The 16,872-nt window shown below is 39.6% G+C and overlaps 1 protein-coding gene across 1 annotated transcript in view; it reads left to right on the top strand.

The window, feature by feature from the left end:
- NID1 (nidogen 1) overlaps positions 1-16,872 on the top strand; it is a 54,173-nt gene that overhangs the window by 5,015 nt on the left and 32,286 nt on the right. Inside the window, exons 2-8 of the mRNA XM_035108393.3 lie at positions 4,533-4,832; positions 6,199-6,428; positions 8,277-8,692; positions 10,502-10,651; positions 11,463-11,714; positions 15,216-15,416; positions 15,759-16,001. Of these exons, the coding sequence (XP_034964284.3) occupies positions 4,533-4,832; positions 6,199-6,428; positions 8,277-8,692; positions 10,502-10,651; positions 11,463-11,714; positions 15,216-15,416; positions 15,759-16,001 (1,792 nt within the window). The remainder of the gene's footprint in view (positions 1-4,532; positions 4,833-6,198; positions 6,429-8,276; positions 8,693-10,501; positions 10,652-11,462; positions 11,715-15,215; positions 15,417-15,758; positions 16,002-16,872) is intronic.

Raw genomic sequence — 16,872 nt, 5'->3', positions numbered from 1 at the left:
TATATTTTCCTTTACTGTGGGAAATCTGATAACTAAAAGTAATCCATTATACATTTTCAGAACTGCTGGTGTGGAAGCTTGCTAGTGCATTTCTTTCCCCTTTTTTTGGTGAGCAGTTTGTCACATGCGTGGCGATGTGGTGGTGAATGGTTTCTGTTGCCATATTCCCCACTTCCATTTGCCGCACCTGGACACAACCAATACATTCTGTTTGTGGCAGCCTCCTTTGTTGGCATCTATCTGTCTACAGAGACAATAGTGCGCGCCTCCAGGGGTGAGTTAGCAGCACTGAAATGACTTCCTGGGGCACAAACCTGGGAAGTGTATGGAGCTCCTGGACTGCCCAGATGCAAAGACCCCACCCTCTCTGCCTCATTGATGTGGTCAAAAGGAAAGCAGAGCAGTATGTTGCTGGAAGGAGCCATCCAACTATCTTAGGGATTTGTGTAGTGTTTACCCATAAGAAAACGGAGATTTAGGTTCTGAGTTTTCCTTCTCCTAGATGGGCTACCTTTCCAGGTTGATGAGCTCCACCTGCCCCTTACTTCCCTCTACAGCACATCCAGAAACTGCCTTATTGACAGTTGGATCCACTATTGGTCTCATTTGTTCAATCCACTGCAGCCTGTCTTCACATGCAGAGGAAATCCCTTACTCACCAAGAGTTTGAGACCCATCAGCTACCCTCCTCTGATTTAGCTGGCCAATTGAAGCCATTCCAGGGGTGTAACAGCTGTCCTGTGCCACAGGTGAGAGCTAAGTGCTGGGTAGGGACCAAAGGTGGACAAACTACCCCAGAACATAGCTGTCAAGTTTTCCCTTTTCTCACGAGGAAGCCTATTCAGCATAAGGGAATTTCCCTTAAAAAAAGGGAGAACTTGACAGCTATGCCCCAGAAGGAGCACGATGTGTTCCCCACCAGAGCTTACTACCCCTCCCCTAGACCCCATACACCTCTGGCAGCCTCAAATACCAAAGAAAATACACCCATCCCTACTTATTGTTGTATGCTGAAGGCATGCCCAATTCAGTTCAAAACTAACTATGGAAAGAAGAGATGCCTGATGTTCTTTTTACATGCTTCCCTCCTGGATTCTTTCATATTGAGCACTTGTTGCATCTGGGTTTTGTTTGCTTACCTTTCTCTTTTGGTTGATGCTGCTGCTATGTGAGCTAATGACATTGACCTGAAAGCAATTCACTGTATTCCAGGGGTGCCCAGTGGCGTAGTAATAGGGCAGGAGGCTAGGCGGGGGGCAGCAGGCTGGACGGGGCTGACCACCTCCGGCGGTCGCCGCCACCATGGAGGAGAAGCCCCGACGCAACCGAGGCTGCTTCACTCCACGGCTTGCTCGTGGGATTTGCTGCGGCGCTGCGGCGTATGCCTCCTGTACACGCATATGCCACGCGCTGTGCCGTGTCATGCGTCATGATGCATGCGTCGTGATGTGCGACACATGCGCACATTTGCCGCCCCGGGCAGCCAGGCGGCCAGCTACGCCACTGGGGGTGCCAACTTGAATAAAATATTGGGAGGGGGCCAGGTAAGCCCCACATAATCTAGGTGGCTACTATGCTGTAACAAATACATGCTGCCCAACATCACATTGGTAGACTTATAAGGAAGTGTAGAAAACAAAGATTCCCTCATGGTTGAACTGTATATTCATTTATTAGAATAAGAAAAGCGTTTTATATTTCCTGTCCCTTAGAATGCTAAATGAAAGGTCTCCAAGAGAGTAACTGCTTCATGTGTCTTTAGTCTGGATGCATGCCATCTGTACCCAAGATTTCATAAATTTTAAGAAACAATTGTTTATTTTACAAATATAATTTATAATAAGATTCTAATTCTATTGACTAATGAATACCTTTTCATTTAAGTCGCAAAATGTTCAACTTACTGGTTATTTTCTTCCTTGGGCCTGTTCTTCACAGCACAGTCATAGGCATGTCTACTCAGAAGTAAGCTGTGCTAAATTCAATGGGGCTTACTCCTAGGTAGGTAAGTGTGGTTAGGATTATAGCTGTAGCCACTCATGATTCTAGTGTCCCATTGTTTCAAAACCAAGTCCTTTTTGGCAGGCTCTTTCACTCATTCTCAGAACATATTGAAATACTCTAATAGAACCAATCATGTTGAAAATTTAACTTCCTTATTTCATTTATATCCCATTGATCCTCCCATGTATTTGGCATCATACATGAGGGTTATCCCATTATATTCTCACAATAAGTTAGGCTGAGAAAGATTTATTGTTTTATTTTGATCAAATAACATCTTAAAGCAGTTTGAAAAAGATTATAGCAGAACAATACACTATGTGGGCAGTCTCTTCTCAAGCCATTGAAGTGGGTGAATAAATGGTTAGTGGTTTGGAATAAGGCTTCAGCATTCTTCCTGTGACTAGCAAAGCCAAAAGGGGTTGTACAAATATAGAAAAAATGCAGAACAGGTAATGCAAACAAGAGAAATGTTGTGAATTTGCTTGATTTACATTTTTATTAAAGATTTGCTTGGGTTACATATTTATACAAGTACAGAATTTGGCTGTTTGTGGCGCATAACTTGGTTTGCTGCTTCAGTGCTACTTCAAACTGATTTTTAGGATGATGATGATGATTATTATTATTATTATTTATACCCTGCCCATCTGGCTGGGTTCCCCAGCCACTTTGAGCGGCTTACAAAAAAAGAAGAAGATTAAAATCCAATAATTCATCAAACATTAAAAACTTCCCTAAACAGGGCTGCCTTCAGATGTCTTCTAAAAGTCAGACAGTTGTTTATTTCTTTGACATCTGATGGGAAGGCGTTCCACAGGGCAGGCGCCACTACTGGGTCAGATGCTATTGTAGCTTTTAATTTGTAACAGTTCTGAGAGCATGGGGCCCATTTCAGGCCCAATGGCTGTGCCAGCTCCTTGCTGATGAAGCTGCCTGCCTGCCTCTGCCTCATGCCACGCATAGAACGTAGATGCGGCAGTGTCCCTGCTGCTCCATAAAGCCTCAGCCAGGCTTGGGGAGAAGGATTAGGATGACTATCTCAGACAACTTTATTAGGTATCATGAAAGGGTTCATTTAAAACTTGGAGGCAATAATAGGATTTCAAATGGTGTTTTTGTGTATGCTCACCGACACCCACCCCCTTTGAATTCCTATTATTGTCTACTACTCTAACCTTAACCTACAAACTACACTCTAGAGTAGATCCTGAATATTCAGTGGTCCCAAAATGTATGAAAATTGTATTTGGAGGCATGGTGCCCTGTTGAACTGTAAATTGGTGAAGCAGCTACTCCAAGGCTGGAAGAATTTGCTGTGTTTCACATCTCCAGTCTAGTTACAGGTAGATAGCTGTGTTGGTCTGACGTAGTCGAAACAAAATAAAAAAATTCCTTCCAGCAGCACCTTAGAGACCAACTAAGTTTGTCATTGCTATGAGCTTTCGTGTGCATGCACACTTCAGTGTATCTTCAGTGTATCTGAAGAAGTGTGCATGCACATGAAAGCTCATACCAATGACAAACTTAGTTGGTCTCTAAGGTGCTGCTGGAAGGATTTTTTTTATTTTATCTCCAGTCTGTGCTAGGAAAGTCATGTCCAATATTCTGTATCTTACGTACAGTACGAGTCATTTCCTATCACAGATTTACATGCCAGCTACCTGCAATGCCAGATACTCCTATTTGCCAAAGTTGTCCACTCACTGATACAAAAGTTTCTTATGCCATTTTTCCAAATGTTAATGTATCAGAGCTTTGGGCAGCTTGGAATTTTTAGTAATGTTTATTTCACCAGAAAGTGTGTCTGTTGTATCTGTCCTTTTGGCATCCTGTAGATATTCTGGAGAAAAGCACAGCTGTGTCTCTGTTTGAGAAGAGCCTGGAATGACTGCACTGGTGATCTTATTTTGATAAGGAAATGCCAAGGATGCAATAATGTAATCAGCGAAAGATGCAAAGTATAGGGTTTTTCCCCTCTTGACATCTTAAGTGGTCTATGTCACATTGCAACATAGCAGAGATCGCAGGCCATGGCAGATAAGGAGGCTCTGTAACCTGGTTTAATTGTGAAACAGGAAGTCGCTGCTGGTAGGAATCGGGGATAAATTACCGTAGGATTGGTTAGCATTTTTTATACAAAACTACCTACCGTAGTTCATGTTTCCTGAAACAATGCACAAATAGAAATGCACTTGAAGTCTGCACTTCCCTGGATTTTGGGGTGCAGTTCTCCAACTCAAAATGCTGCGTTTGTGAAAATTGAATGTCTTATGCTAGGGGGAATTGCTAGCAAAAACGCATATGAGAAACATAAACTAAAATGTTGACAAATTGCTGTGAGGACTTTTTTTAAAAAAAAAAAGTTTGAAAACTGATGGGAAATGTGAATAACTGAGCTGAAAACTGGGGGGGGGGGGATGAGAAGGTGAAAGAAACCAAATAGACAGATTTGTCCATCCATCCCTGCCTGCCTATATCTAGCATGTATTCACTGTTTGTAACATTTTCCTAATTAATTTTTCTAGGTTCTTACTAATGGCATCATTGCAGTAAGTGAGCCATCAAGGGACGAAGATAACCCTGGTCAGCTTCCGGTCAGTTTTGGAGGTATCGCTCCCTTTTATGCTGATTTGGATACTACAGGCGGACATGGGAAAGTGTACTACAGGGAAGATTCATCCCCAGATGTCCTCCAGCTTGCTGCTCAGTATATTAAAAGGGGCTTTCCAGAGTCTGCCTTTGATCCAAACAATGTTGTCATTGTTACCTGGGATTCTGTGGCTCCTTATGCAGGACCTGGAGAAGATGTCGCTCTACAAGTGAAGGTGAGCATGTGACGGCATAGCAGTAGACAAATGAGAAGTACCAGGACGATATGCAAACTAAGTGAAACTACAATCCTATGTATCTTTGCTTGGAGCTTACCCCCTAGTAAATGGATATAGCTTGCAGCCTAGGAATGACAAAGGCTTTTTGGAAGAGAGAGATGCAGGTTGTAAATTTATCTTAGTTATGCAGATCCAGAACTTCAGATTTGATATGTCAAATGAATGCTTTGGATCTGCAGTAGGACTTCTTCATTTTATGAATTACAAAGTTCTGTGATGAAACAAAATTAAAAAATTCCTTCAGTAGCACCTTAAAGACCAACTAAGTTTTTATTTTGGTATGAGCTCTCTGTGATGTTTAGTGTTCAAAACAATCTCCTTTTTTTGGAAAGAATAGTTTTGAGGATGTTCCTAAAGATAATAAATCCTTGATTACATATTCTGTAATAACTGAATCAACTTGTATTTAAAGGGCTTATCCACATTTGAGTCCACATATTTATCTTTTAATCAACTTTCTTCCCCATTCAAATTAGATCAAAGTAGTCTACACCCATACTTTGAATATGTATTTATATATTAAGAGCAAATGTGGTCTTTTCCCCGTAGGTTTGTGTTTGTCCCTGCCTTCTTTTGTTCTAATGTGTCAATTAAGTACAGCACTGACAGGACATGCACACAGCTGTCTGCATGCACACACTTTGTTAAAAAAATAAATAAATCCCTATCCAGGAAGTGTGCAAAAGCACACAGTGAATCAATTGTAAATTTTTAATAACATTTGCTTGTGCAGTTTTCTGGCTTTGTGCAAATCTGAGGGATCAAATGTATATATATCTATGTTACGAGCATAGCTGAAAAAGAAATGGAAGCAACAAGAAAGGAGGGCACATGGGATGGGGAGCAGCACAAAGTGATAACTGACCCACCCAAAACCAATAAAAACCAATTTTCTATGACCCCAAGTGGAGCAGTTTAGAGCCTATTGTATTTTTCCATGTATAAGACTAGGTTTTTAAACAAAAAATAGGTTTAAAATTGGGGCTCGTCTTATACACAGGTAAGCGCTGAGGGGTATTTTCTTAATTTGGAGCCCCCCAAAATAGGGGGGGCGTTTTATACACGGAAAAATACAGTAATTTCCACCAATATACTGGATTATCCCTGTATCAGGTAAATTTGAATTTACAAGGGGAAAGCATTACGATTGGTGTTGGGTGATGTCATGTGTTCTTTGCAAATTGATTGGGAATGCAAACAGCTGAAAGCACACAGTAAACTCCAGTGTGCCCAGAGTCTCGTCTTTATGTCTAATCCTGCAAACTTTTTCTGCAAATAAATAAAATTTAAATCTTCTCCACAGAGAAACACATTCCAGGCTGTTTTAGCGTCTTCTGATTCGAGTTCCTATGCTGTTTTCCTTTATCCAGAGGATGGTTTGCAGTTCCATAGTACACATACTAAAAATAATAAGGAAATTATCCCTGCTGTTGTTGGCTTCAGTCAACCCTCTACAAATTACTTCTTATGGGTAAAACCTGGAATATACAATATAATTGCTAATGAAGAAGAGTTCATTGGAAATCTACACAAGTATGCTTTTTATTTTTTAAAAAACTATTTCCTATAAGACCTTTTGATATGTAAATGATGTTAGTAATCTTCTATATCACAAATTGCAATTAATCTTCATAAACTTGAAAAGGTTTTTTTTTATATTCATTTCTAAATCAGCATTATTATTTTATTTGAAGATAAGAGATCAGAAATGTTAAAAGTTTTCTCCACCTGTGTACCTGTTATATGTACCTGTTATAGTCACTAATGAACCACCATCAGTGTGCATGTCACTTTACATTTTCATATTCTAAAAGTCAGTTTCAAGTTTGACATTCTGAATAGACAACAAAGATCTAAAAAGCAATTTGGCCCCAAAATCAAACAAATTTTGAAACAAATATACGCTGAAGCTTCTAGCACAGTAAGAATAAACAATATAAATTCATCCCTGGTGGGGATTTGATGGGGAACAAAGCAAGGCTGTCCAGTCTCTCCTTTTTTGTTCATTAGTGGGGATATGATTTTGGTGATTAACTCGACCCAAATCAGTGGAATAGACTTTGGTCAAAAATACCTTTCAAGTCTATTTGGCAATCAACAGAGAATTAACCCTAAAACTCACCTGTAGATGGTACCTAACTGCTAGGGAGCTGGCAGTGATCCACCCTGGTGCCTCACCACGTTGCTGGAGGGGCTGCCCGAAACTTGGTACATATCTCCACATGTGCTGTGAATGTATAAAACTCTGAAATTCAGTATTCCAAGAAATTAATAAAATAACAAAACAACAAATGCAAGTAAGACTAGAATTAGCTTTATATATTCCAAGACAACAATCTGGATTTACATAATAAAGTATTAATAAGCCATTTATTATAAGCAGCGAGAGGCAACATAACCAGATACGTACTGGAAAGACCTTTCTAGCACAATCATATACAATTAGTAAGAAAGCAGTTTGGGAAACAGCCCTCCTTGAGAGATTAACAAATAAAGTACAAATGACATATGGACAAATCAAGAAAGATGGTTTTACCCCAGTGTGGTTAATTTCATAGCATATGCCAGTATTCTAGAAATTGAATACGCATACCCCCAATCAGCATTTGGCTCCAACTGCTTGATCTAAATTTAAATTTAAACAAAAATAATAATAATCTTTGACTTTGAACCCCTCTCCCATATTCATCAATATACCAACACTTTATATTGTTTCATGGAGCAAAAATGACCATTACTCATACTTAATCTAAACACAACCACAAGGGCTCCCGATTAGGCATTTAGCTATACAATGTTGAATGTTATCTGTTAACTCTGTTCTATCCTGTTTCCCCTTTGTTTTTGTTTAAACCAGTTCATGAACTAAGAACTTATATATTAACCACTAAAAATGAACCATATGTTGCAGATATTCCTGCAAATCTATTATGCTATTTTTGTGATAGACAAATTACATGAGACTTGGTCTATTTATTTGTATTTTTTTTATTCCTATGATCCTTGTTTATGAAACCTAATAAAAAATTCTTACAAATAAATAAAAATAAATAGACAACAAAGGAAGAAGGTGGTGGTGGTGGTGGTGGAAGAGCCATTACAGTGTGAATGTTTGTTCAGGATAGGCTGAACAAATGAGTTGCTCACACATTAAGGCCCAACTTAGGTGGCATGGAAGCTGCTGAAAAATCAATACAATATGGGTACAATTTCCCTTGGGAAGTGGTTTGCATGGAATGGTGTGCAACCTAAGTCTGATTTTGAGCAAATGTGTTAGCATCGTGGTTGTGGCAATCAAATCATAGATAAAATTAACTTTAAAAATATATAAAATGTACAGTTCTTGCTTTAATATACAGTTAGAGATTTCTTATATTTTAGGAGCAGCAATTTGGGAAAACAAGGAGTCTGGGCATTTGAGATTGGTGGCTCAGATAGTATCCTGCCAGCCAAAATCCCCGAGACTGCTACCACTGCAGAATACAGTGACTATGACCAGTTCCAGGAAGTGGCTACAGAACCGTCCATATCAGAGCAAGGTTCTATTGAAATAAACCAGCCGGAAGTATCCGAAGATATTTTAAGCAGAGGAGATCAGCTGCACATTAGCTACAATTTACCTCAGCCAGCAGAAGCAGATGGCTTTCAGCCTCCTTATCAAGCTTTAACAGAGCATCCTCCAGCTGCGAATCCGTTTCCAACAGGGAAAAGCCCACCTCTCCAGTTTCCAAACCAGCAATTTCCCAGGCACCACACTCAGATTATTGATGTAGAAGAAGATGATGAAACTGGAATTGGTAAGGTCATTCGGTATTCGGAACCATAGAATTGTCTAGCATCATTATCAAAACTCAGTAGCCTGTTTGAATAATATGTATGTATACCATCTATGAGTCCTGTTTCTCTTCCCCAGAGAGGCCAGATTCTCTCAGAGCTTTATATATATGGGGGGGGGAGAGAATTGGACACATATCCCACATATCCTCCAGAGCCTAAACCCAGCCAGATGGGCGAGGGTATAAATAATAAGTTGTTGTTGTTTTCTGCAGCCAATATTCACTGGCATCATGAGAACAGTGTGTGTGCAGCCCTCAAATCCAGCCAGTTGGTAGGGGTTAACAGGGTTTTCCTGCACGCCCTGGGAGTCCCTGCTAGGCTATAAAGATCTATACTGTACTATCACTCCTCAGATGTGATATCTCAGTTGCCACATCCATTACTTCAGAGGGAGAGAAGTGAAGCACAGCCACTTCTATCTGGCTGCAGCCAGGTTATAGCAAACAGGTCTCTGCTGAGAGACCTATTCCTTTTTGCTCTTCCTGTCCCTGAACTGTTTCCAGTCTAGCTGGTCAGTATAAGAACTTCATTACTTAAAAATGGATACCCGAGTTTGCTTGTTGTCCTCCTTCCTCCTCATATTGTTACCCTTTTGCTTATAACTTTTAGATTGTAAGCCTGAGGTCAGGGTTCCTGTTTTTATTGATCTGTAAGCCACTGGGAAAATTTGTGTGAATGTATGTGGGAGGGCCTTTTAGACTGAACACCTAGGTAAGATAAGAAAGGCAATACTTTGTCAAGTCAAGAACAGCCCTTTGAAATGAACAAACCATAATGATTACATGTAGCGTAATAAGTGCTGTTATGTTAATTTGTGTTCCCTAATATAATTGTTCAAAAGCAAAATATAAATACCTGTGATAGAAATCCTGGTTCACAACTATCTTAGAATTGTAGAGTTCGAAGAGACCCTGAGGATCATCTAGTCCAGATCCCTGCAGTGGAGGAAAATGCAGCTGCTCCATATGGGGATTGAACCTGCAACCTTGGGGTTAATCCGCACCATGCTCTAACCAACTGAGCTAGGAAGGAGAGTGCTGCGAATCAAAATGTTGGTTGACTCATTGTGACTATGTTGGAAATCAGTATAGTCCTGCTTGTACAGTCTGCAGTGACCCATAGATTTGTCCCCTGTGCAAGCTGTAATTACTTCCCCATGAACCAAATGCCTGCTAATGGCTAATGTCATTCTGAAGGCTGCTTTATATGTCACAAAGTATGTCCATTACATGTCCCTGAAGTGAACCATGGATTTTAAGGTGCTTCTCATGTTTCAAAATACAGGCCAACAAATCCATGCCCAGGGACACTTGGCAAAGTCCTCCTGAATAAATGTCTATTGTGTACATGCAGGCATGTATCTTCCCTTCAGATTATTTTTTTATTTATCACCTTCCACACATCTCAAGGTGAAGTACAAAACACAATAAAAAAGCTTTAAAAAATAGCAAAAGCAAAACAGAAAATAACTAGATTTCTGTTTCATAAATCTAGATTTGTGTTTCATAACCAGAGGGCTATGCAGCAGTGCTAGTGCAGGAGACAACACTCCTGCAGCTGGAATAGGGTCTCCTGTTGTCTCCCAGTGGTGGTATATTTTGTTGTCCTGCCAGATGACTATTTATTTCACAGCTGCCAAGCAAAGTGACAGGGAAAATAAAACTCACCATGTGTGGATTAAGATGCTTTATGGCTAGGACAGGGGCAACATTTCTGACCGCTCTCTGAAATGCATTATGCTGAGAACTTTTCTTTTTTACCCTCTGCAGTGTTTCGTTACAGTACAGATGTCCAGCAAAGCTGTGCAAACAACCGTCATCAGTGTTCAGTTCATGCTGTTTGCACAGACTATCCAAATGGCTTTTGTTGCAGTTGTAGTGCTGGCTACAAAGGAAATGGCAGGCAGTGCGTAGCAGAAGGTAATTTAAAAATTGTTTCAAAACTCATGACTCTAATATATACCACACACATGCATTTTAATGATCAATTCCCCCCCCCCTGCTGAATGCAATTATTTCCATCATATCTCCGGCAATGCAAAGCATAGGGATTGAACATGCTGCAGTGATAAAAGGAGGATGCTGTCATCTACCATCCTTGTAGATTAATACTTAGAGATAAAAATACTTGGTTAACCAAACTGATAAATGGGTTAAGATTTTATGCTTGTGTTTAAACCTCTTACTGAAGAAAGGTTCAAGAAAACTAGAGATCTGCAAAACACTAGAGGAACTTGGTTTGTGAAACTCATTAAATTGTCAGAAGAAACTACATTATGTAATACTACTGTACATTGGATGATCAAATTATGAAGTTCATTGACAGACTAATCTTTTCATTGAACTTTAGAAGCAAATAAACAAGATAGTGCACTTTTTATTCCAAATTAGGAAACTAGTTGAAATTAGAACTGATTCTCAGCATATAAAGTTCAGCAATTTACAAATAGAGATTAAAGATGTATGGATGAACATAGCAAACATATTCTATGTAAATATCAACATATATAAATAAGTGGTTCATTTGTCTAAAGTGAATAAGGCAGTGCCTAGTTTCTGATTATTGTGTTCTGTTATTCTTTTATATTGTAATAAACATACAAAGTTTACAACCAGTGTTTTTAAGTAGCTTTTAATATAGAATTATTTATCAATCCGGATTAGAAATGTTAACTTTATTATGTTGAAAGGGCTGTGCTATAACCTGGCTACTTTGGTTTTGTTTTATAAGGTTCTCCTCAGCGAGTCAATGGAAAAGTCAAAGGACGGATCTTTGTAGGGAACAATCCAGTCCCGATTGTATTTGAGAACACTGACCTCCACTCTTACGTCGTGATGAACCATGGACGGGCATATACTGCAATCAGCACAATTCCAGAAGCTTTGGGTTTCTCCTTGCTTCCTCTTGCCTCTATCGGAGGTGTCATTGGATGGATGTTTGCTGTGGAGCAACAAGGATATAAAAATGGATTCAGCATTACTGGTAAAATTTTACCGTTGCTTTTTAAAAGTTGCACGTATCTATTTTGTAGACAATTCACAGGGACTCTGTTGTAAAATAAAGAAATTCGTTGTTGCCAATCTCTGCTTCAAAAGACGTGCCTCAGAAACATACTACGGTATATTCCTCCACAGACCATGTTTGCAACGTTACACCAACTTCTCTTAATTTCTGTAAGACAGGGACATTTAATTTAGAGAAACAAGTGACAGCAAAGAGTCATCAGGCACAGGTATAAAAGTCCGTATTGTTTTCTGCCCATCCCAGTAGTGACCTTACTTCTGGGCTGCTAGCAAGTGGTGAGAGGTAAAGCATTGGTGATTTTGTCTAGGGTGTTGCGGACTGCCTAGACCAGGCATCCCCAAACTTCGGCCCTCCAGATGTTTTGGACTACAATTCCCATCGTCCCTGACCACTGGTCCTGTTAGCTAGGGATCATGGGAGTTGTAGGCCAAAACATCTGGAGGGCCGCAGTTTGGGGATGCCTGGTCTAGACGAAGGAAAGGAAATTAGATGGAGGGAGAGTTGGGTCACAGAAGAAGCTAGTAACAAGAGGAGCCATCTGCAGCAATACATATTTTTAATTGTGGTTTTGGATTTTATTAGTTATTGTGCTGTATGTTGTTGTTAAAATTTCTATGCTGTCTGAGGATCACTGGGCGGTTTACAATATAAAAATACATGCCATAGTAACAAACAAAAACAATACCCCCCACATACTGTGTAGCCCCAGTTTTCCTACAGTGAAACCAGAGAAAAATCGGTAGCTTCAAGGACAACTAATCAGAGAGGAGTGAGAAAAGTGTTCAGCATGTGGTTTTGATACTTAAGGAGAGAAACAAAAGGGAAAGTTGGGGGGAAAGCTTGAATACTGGGACAGTAATAACTCAGACTGCAGAGAAGAGGGGGATACAGATGTCCTGTATTTGTTTTCTGAGCTGTCCTGTGATCTTAAGTTACGTCTGGGTGGCTGTGTAAATTCAATAAGTAAATAACTAATAAAATTAATGGCACGGCAATTTTTGCAGGTGGAAAAGGTGCTGTAAACCGAGCTCCCACCGAAATCTCTTCCCTCTGACTGGTTGAATAATAAATGTAGGGAAAGGACATTCACAACCACCAGTTCATCATGCTACCTGCCTATGGGGGAGTGAAAACAACCCCTTTCCCCTTTATGTAGCTTTGGTATTGCACCAAAGCTAAAAAGTGATCAGTAGGAAGCAAGCAGACAGGAAACTCTTGAGCAAAGGGCAACTTCAGGCTTTTCTTGAATTTAATTGTTTACATTTCTTGCTTCAAAACAGCTGCGCCCCACTGATATTCCTTCAAATACTTCTTTTGTTTGAAAGGTCACAGGGGAGAAAGTTCACTCATTTCAAGAATTACAACATTTAGCTGATACCTATGAAGTTAACAGCATTTACCATGAATTTTGTTTTTAAGGAAAAATAAGCTGGGAGAAATTATTCTGAAATCAGTACTATTCTCCCCCCCAATTGAAACCAGTACTGTTTGTCAGCTTTTTTGTGTGAAAAAGCATTTTGTTGTTGTTAGCACTATGTTCAGATCCTACTAATTCAATACTAATGGCATAACAAGTAGTTCCAATGCAATGCGTAACCAGAAGGAATAACTGTACAGTGGTACCTCGAGGTTACAAACACTTCAGGTTACAGTCCAGTTTCAAATCTTTTAATCCATCCATTTATTTGCATTATATACCTTTCTCACCCCACTCCCTCTCTTAACCACTCCAAACCACCCCATTGGTCCTTCCTCCCGTTCTGTTGCTTTAAATCTTCAGCCAATCTCCCACCCCCATCTTCATTTTCACTGTCCCCTGTTTTAACCAGTCTTCTGTCTGGCTTGCATCCCCCCACTCTCACTAGGGGGGTACAAAGTATAAAGAAGCTGGTCGGGGAGTTAGGGAAACTGCTACCTGGGGGAGGGAGGGGTGGGATCTGAGACTAAGATATGGGATGGGGGATTGTCAGAATTTGAAATTAGGAAAAGATATATCTTTTTAGGGGGAAATTAAAGGCTAAGGGAAATTAATAGAAATAGTTAAAATTAAGAGTTTGAGAATTGTATAATTATTATGCTTAATATAGCGAAAGCTGTGAAATTAGATTTGGGATAGACTCGGGAAGGGAGGGACAGGGAAGTCAGGGATAAGATTGTAATAAGATATTGTTTAGTTCTATTATTATCCCGTCTTTTTATCTTTTTTCTTTTTTCTTTTGATTTTTCTTTTTTGCGTTTTCTTTTTTCTGTAAAAAATCTCAATATATTTAAAAAAAACCAAACACTTCGGGTTACAGACTCCGCTAACCCAGAAGTAGTACCGTACCTCGGGTTAAGAACTTTACCTCAGGATGAGAACAGAAATCGCACGGTGGCAGCGCAGCAGCAGCGGAAGGCCCCATTAGCTAAAGTGGTACCTCAGATTAAGAATGGTTTCAGGTTAAGAACGGACCTCCAGAACTAATTAAGTATGTAACCAGAGGTACCACTGTACCTCTGCTGCAGGGGCAGCTTAAAGCACAGAAATTATGCCTTTAAAAACTGGACACCCATATAAAAATCACTCATCCTACCATTGCTACTCCACTTGGGAAGGGGAAATTGTTCTTCCCTCAGTTGGAATTCCCACCTGCTGCTGTTTGGGGAACTTCATCAACCCGCTCGATTCCCCAATAAAGCTCCTGTGCCACTCTTGCCACTGTTCTATGGATGAAGAAGGCAAACTTAGGTGAAATGGATAAGGGGGTTGTTAATTTCAACTCATTTTTAGAGAGTTTAAGGGGCTGGTGCCTTGTCCATTTCATGTATTTACCCTTCAAAAATAGGATGCAAGTACCAGCACTTGGGCATTTAAAATTTAAATCAAACTTTCCATCTTCATCTCTGCAATCCCAGTATAGATCACACTTGAAAATGACACATACATTGACAATTCCATCTCAAATTTTGCTGGTATCAGTTCTGGAAACTCCATCACATAGGGATGCCATTTTTAGAGTAGGCTGTGGTCAAGTTGTGTCCAGGAAATGGGGAGAAGTGAGTTTACACACTGTCACCAAATGAATCACAAGCCAGTCTGCAAGCCAGGTGAGAATAGTGCTTTTTCAGTCAACATCTGAAAAGACTGTCCCACATTCTCCTCAAGGTTTTTCAAATTCTGTAAAGGATGATTGCAAAAACCTAGATAGATTTGATACACTGAGACACTTGGGAGACTTTATTAATCCATTACTTAACAGACGTAATGCTGGAGAACCCTTCAGTCATTTCAGTCTTTGGTAATGTATACATTTCTCTTTAACCAGGAAAACGAAGGGGCCGTCAATTATAACCAGATTCCATAGTGTAGGTTTGACAGCACATTCCGTTTAAGGAGACTGCGGTCTCAACTATATGTGTTTTAGCATATTGTGAATGTTTATTTAAAAACAGAAATAATTTTTTTTATTAATCTTCTAGGTGGTGAGTTTACAAGGCAAGCTGAAGTTACATTCCTCAACAACAATGAAAGGGTGACCATTAAACAAAAATTCAGTGGAATTGATGAACATGGACATCTTACAATCAGCACAGAAATTGAAGGCAAAGTGCCTGAGATCCCATTTGGTTCTTCTGTTCATATAGAGCCCTACACTGAGCTCTATCACTCTTCTAGCTCAGGTGAGTTGAACAGCTGCGAAACCTTGCTACTTCCATTTCATTTTAACAAGTTGTCTAAGCCTGTGACAAGAATGAGCACTGCAAGAGGAATCTTCTGTTTTGTCTTACATTTATCAAGAAGCTTGTCACTGTAACATCTGAAGAACTTTTAGACTAATCTTTTCATCGAATTTGGTTGCTATACAAATTTTCAATACACAGATTAAAATTTCTAGCTTTATATAAAGTAACAATCATAACTTTGTTATTTTTTAATACACTCATATGTGAGTACAAAAGATTGAATGAATTTACTCAATATTTTAATTCCCTTCTTAATATAAGATAATTTCCTTGTTTCAGTTATCACATCGTCATCTACTAGAGAGTATACAGTGACAGAACCAGAAAGGGATGGGGTGTCTCCATCTTACACAGTTCCATACCAATGGCGGCAGACAATCACATTTGAGGAGTGCATTCACGATGACTCTCACCATCCAGTTTCAGCGACTCAGCAGCTATCAGTGGACAGTGTCTTTGTCTTGTATAACAGAGATGAACAAATTTTACGATATGCCATGAGCAATTCGATTGGTCCAATTGGTATGTTCAGTGAATTTTTTTCTGGTTTGTTTCCATTGTACTGTTTTAAGGTTCGTTAGATTCCTGTCCCTTTTACCCTGTGGGCTGTCAAACGGAAGAGATTTGGGGGAAAAAATATTTAAAATATTTTTTATTCAATTTTTTAAAAAGCAAATAAGATTACACAACTTACATACCATGGAAAAAGGAACAAAAAAAAGCAACAAAAAAAGATCAGAAAAAAAGAAGAAATGGGGGGGGGAACCATACATAAAAGAAATTCACTTTTAAATTCACTTCCAATCATTTATATATTGCTTCCATTTATATAGCCTCTTTAACTTGCTATTCCTCTTTTAACATTACTATCTATACTCACACAAATACCTATATACATTTATATCTCCTCTTATATAACTTAATCTAAACATATCACTAGATCTGTTTTTATATTCTCTTTTTCAAAAAAAAATTCTTCAAATAACGGAAGAGATTATTTGTAAGAATGGTCCCAAAGGCTCTAACTAAAGGTACATCTATTCCAACTCTTGCTTCCCCCAACCAGGTATCTCTGAGAAGTGCACAAACAGAAGTTGCCCACCATTGCTCCCCATTGATTGGCATACAGCTTGCAGAAGAGTGCACAAAAGTATATGAAATGTTCCACATTCATATTAGATGCAAAGCCACAGCCATTATTCTTGGACACATGGAATGTGATGAACTTTTTGTGTTGTAATTCAGGAATGGGGAACCATGCAGGGGCGGTTTTTTTCTTGAGGCAGGAGAGGGAAGGGGTAGGTCTGCCCACTACTGGCTCTGGCCTCACCCTCTTTTTGGTTCTGCTCCTACCCACAGCCCTGGCCAACCCCAGTATCTGACTCCTGAGAAA

The sequence above is a fragment of the Zootoca vivipara genome, chromosome 3, assembly GCF_965207765.1.
Source record: "Zootoca vivipara chromosome 3, rZooViv2.hap1.1, whole genome shotgun sequence".
Lineage (NCBI taxonomy): Eukaryota > Metazoa > Chordata > Lepidosauria > Squamata > Lacertidae > Zootoca > Zootoca vivipara.
Note: the sequence above shows the minus strand (reverse complement) of the source record. Positions and strands in the feature narration are given on the sequence as shown.